At 39.5% G+C, this 3,587-nt stretch overlaps 1 protein-coding gene across 1 annotated transcript; it reads left to right on the top strand.

The window, feature by feature from the left end:
* Window positions 1–693: 693 nt before the first annotated feature.
* On the top strand, window positions 694–1,086 carry LOC121245466. The gene has a single exon (XM_041143538.1). It carries the CDS (start codon window positions 694–696, stop codon window positions 1,084–1,086), a length of 393 nt encoding a protein of 130 aa, XP_040999472.1.
* Window positions 1,087–3,587: the final 2,501 nt, after the last annotated feature.

Genomic DNA, 3,587 nt, shown 5'->3' with positions numbered 1-3,587 from the left:
GAGAACCAGCTTTGATCCACTTGATTCAAGCTGTGGAAGACATGACTTAGAGATAGGGCCTATTGTTATTGGAGACTTCAAATTTGGTTAAATGATTTATTTTATTAGTTTAGAATAAGTGGGCTTAAAGATACCTGGCCCACACGTCTTATTTTCAATGAACTAGGGTTTTCAAGAAGGCCTTGTATTTTGGCCAAGGGCGTATTTGGAAAGTTACATTTTAGGAATTAGGGTTTCAAGAGGTACTGTAGCGTTACTGTAGCTGCAGGTGCTGTAGATCGACACTGTTCATCAGGGGCATTTTGGGTAAAAAGGGGCTTTATTTTGGCTAGGGTTTTAATTAGGTTTAGTTTAAATACTCCTTGTAGCCTCATTTGAAGTTTAGACAATATTGAATTTTATTTGTGAGTTGAGTTTTCTCCTCTTGTTCTTGGTTGAACTCTTGAACTTATCAAAGGTAAATCACAACCTTTGTGGCGTTCCTCCTTTGTAATCTGGGTTCTTGAGACGGGTTCTTCAACGGGTCTAGATTTTAATATAATCTAGGTTCTTGAAACGGGTTCTCATCGGGTCTAGATTCTCCATCCTTGACTTGATTTTTGGCTTTCTTGGGGAGTTTTCAAATTGATTGTGGGTTTAAGGGAATTCATTCACACGGGTTCATATCATTGGGTCTATTTTAAAGTATCGCCCATGAAAGGAGTCTTTCGGTTTGGAAAGAAAGGGAAGTTAAGTCCAAGATACGTGGGACCATATGAGATTATGGAGAAAGTAGGAGCAGTCGCTTACAGGCTAGATCTTCCCACTGAATTGCAAGAAATCCACAATGTTTTCCATGTATCTTCTCTCAAGAAGAGTTTCGAAAAGCAATTCCCAACCGTTGTTGACACGAGGGATATTTCACTTCAGCCCAACCTAACCTATGAGGAAGTTCCAATTCAGATCACTGATTGGAAGGATAAGGAACTACGGAATCGTAAAATCCCCTTGGTTAAGGTTTTGTGGCGAAATCATGATGTTGAAGAGGCCACATGGGAAAAAGAAGCTGACATGAGAAGCAAATACCCTTATTTGTTTGGCATGTGACTTGTTTAGCATCGCATCATGGCATAGCCCCGAGCGATAGCGCGATTGGTGAGTCGACACTCAAACGCTTACCCATTGCATGTTTTATTTGACCCTGATTTCGAGGACGAAATCTTGTTTTAAGGGGGGGGAGGATGTAACACCCCACTTAATTAACCCTTATGTACTCTAGATTAGGCTTTTAATGCTGATACTTAGTGTAAATGAGCTAAGGATTACAGAGCCAAGCCCATTAGTAATTTTGGTGAGGTTTTTTAGAACCCAAATGCATTCATGGGCCTAGCCCAAAAAAACCTTGAACCAAGCACTTAGGAAATCAAGGCTAGTTTTGGCCAAAGTATAGGAAAGTATAAGACATTTGGTGTCGATTGGACCCTGGCCCTTTTCAAGCCCATATGTCCCAAAGTCATGTTTGGACTCATTTTACCATTCAAAGACCAAAGGTCCAATGCACCATACCATTAGTTTCCTTAATCCCAAATGATATGAATCCGAAGGAATAGAATCCCTTGAACCCACAATCAACTTGAAAACTCCTCAAGAAAGCCAAAATCAAGTCAACGGATGGAAAACCTTGACCCGATGAGAATGCGTTTCAAGAACCTAGATTATATTAAAATCTAGACCCGTTGAAGAACCCGTCTCAACACACAAATAAAATTCAATATTGTCTAACCTTCCAAAGAGGCTACAAGGAGTATTTAAACTAAACCTAATCAAAACCCTAGATTACAAAGGAGGAACGCCACAAAGGTTGTGATTTACCTTTGATAAGTTCAAGAGTTCAATCAAGAACAAGAGGAGGAAACTCAACTCACAAATAAAATTCAATATTGTCTAAACTTAAAATGAGGCTATAAGGAGTATTTAAACTAAATCTAATTAAAACCCTAGCCAAAATAAAGCCACTTTAACTCGAAAAGCCAATTTAAAAGCAATTTTCAATTCATCACCCTCTTTCATTCTAATAGATGGTACTCACTTTTAAGATCAATTTTACTGAAAATGTACGAGCCATGCATTTCATCAAGCATATCATCCAATCTAGGAATGGGATGGCGATACTTTACCGTGATATTGTTGACCGCCTTGCAATCAACGCACATCCTCCACATTCCATCCTTATTTGGCACTAGTAGCACTAGTACTACACAAGGGCTCATGCGACCCTCACGTACCCCTTGCTCATCAAATCCTCAACTTGCCTCTAAAGCTCCTTTGTCTTGTCTGAATTATTCCTATAGGCTGGTTGGTTTGGAATAGCAGCCTTGGGAACAAAATCAATCTGATGCTCAATGCCTCTAACGGATGGTAACTCATTTGGCATCTCCTTCGGGAATACATCCTCAAACACTTGTAACAAAGAAACAGCCAAACTAGGAAGAGACTGGTTAGTTTCATCAAGATTAAGATAAGACTCTTTATAGACAAGAAAAATCATAGGGCGATCTGCTTCATCCCAAGTGTTGGCCCTTGATCTTGTAATTGGCCCATCTGAAACTTACAAAGGATCTTTAAGAGTAGGCCTACCTTGGTTCCCAACGCCAAATCACACTCAAAGTGCCCAAATTAAGTTTTGAGAATTGGCTAAGGCCATTAACCATCATACTTGAGGTTAGTGCACTTTAAGCCATGCTTTGAAGCTTAATCATACTTAATCTTTTCTTAAACTTTTTAATTCAAATTTTCTTGAATTAATACTCCCTTAAACCATGATTAGACCATGTTGATACCCTAACTAAACCATTCCACATGTCATTAAGAAAAATAACATAACAAGCCCAAACCTTGCTTCAATCGGTTTTTGTGCATTGCCCTTTGTAATGCTTGCACTGTTTTGTCCTTGGGCCCAACATTTTTGTGGTTTGTCCTCAATGGTAATATGGTCCTTAAACACCTCATGAGACCCTCCAAAACTCAGTTTGAGCCTTGGACGAAATTGGTTGCATCAACCAACTCAAAGAGCCAAACCGGGTACACCTTGATCTAGTTTGTGTATGAACCATTTGGACTCATGAAGGATTTTGACTCATTTTTGCTGCCCAAAAAGATCCAAAACCAAACTGATTTTCTACCACCACAAAACCACCTTCATCCACCTATTTTCAAGGGTGGTTTGACGGATCTTCTGCCATCCAAATGATATACCCCATGACCTGGAGTCATTAACAGGACCCTTGCAGCTACTGTGAAGAGTAATTCCCTCCCCTTCTCATTTCACCCACACCACAGCTCCAAGCATCAGCTTGAGACTTGAGAGTATTTCCCCCTCTTAGAGATCAAAAGAGTGCAAACTAAGAAAGGCAGTCTAGAGTGCTTGGAAGGCCACGAAATGTGTAAGTTTTCTTCCTTTTGATCTTAGCTAGCATGTAAACCTTTGTTTCCAGGTATTGGTATGAAATTTGGTTGAGTTTTGAGAAGGTTATGATGCTTAATGGAAAACCGGGTCAGTTAAAGGAAGGTTTGAATGATTGAATATTTTTAATTGGAAATTTAGCTAT

The sequence above is a fragment of the Juglans microcarpa x Juglans regia genome, unplaced genomic scaffold (genome assembly GCF_004785595.1).
Source record: "Juglans microcarpa x Juglans regia isolate MS1-56 unplaced genomic scaffold, Jm3101_v1.0 JmScfU0026, whole genome shotgun sequence".
NCBI lineage: Eukaryota > Viridiplantae > Streptophyta > Magnoliopsida > Fagales > Juglandaceae > Juglans > Juglans microcarpa x Juglans regia.
This window is presented reverse-complemented; position numbering and strand designations above follow the sequence as displayed.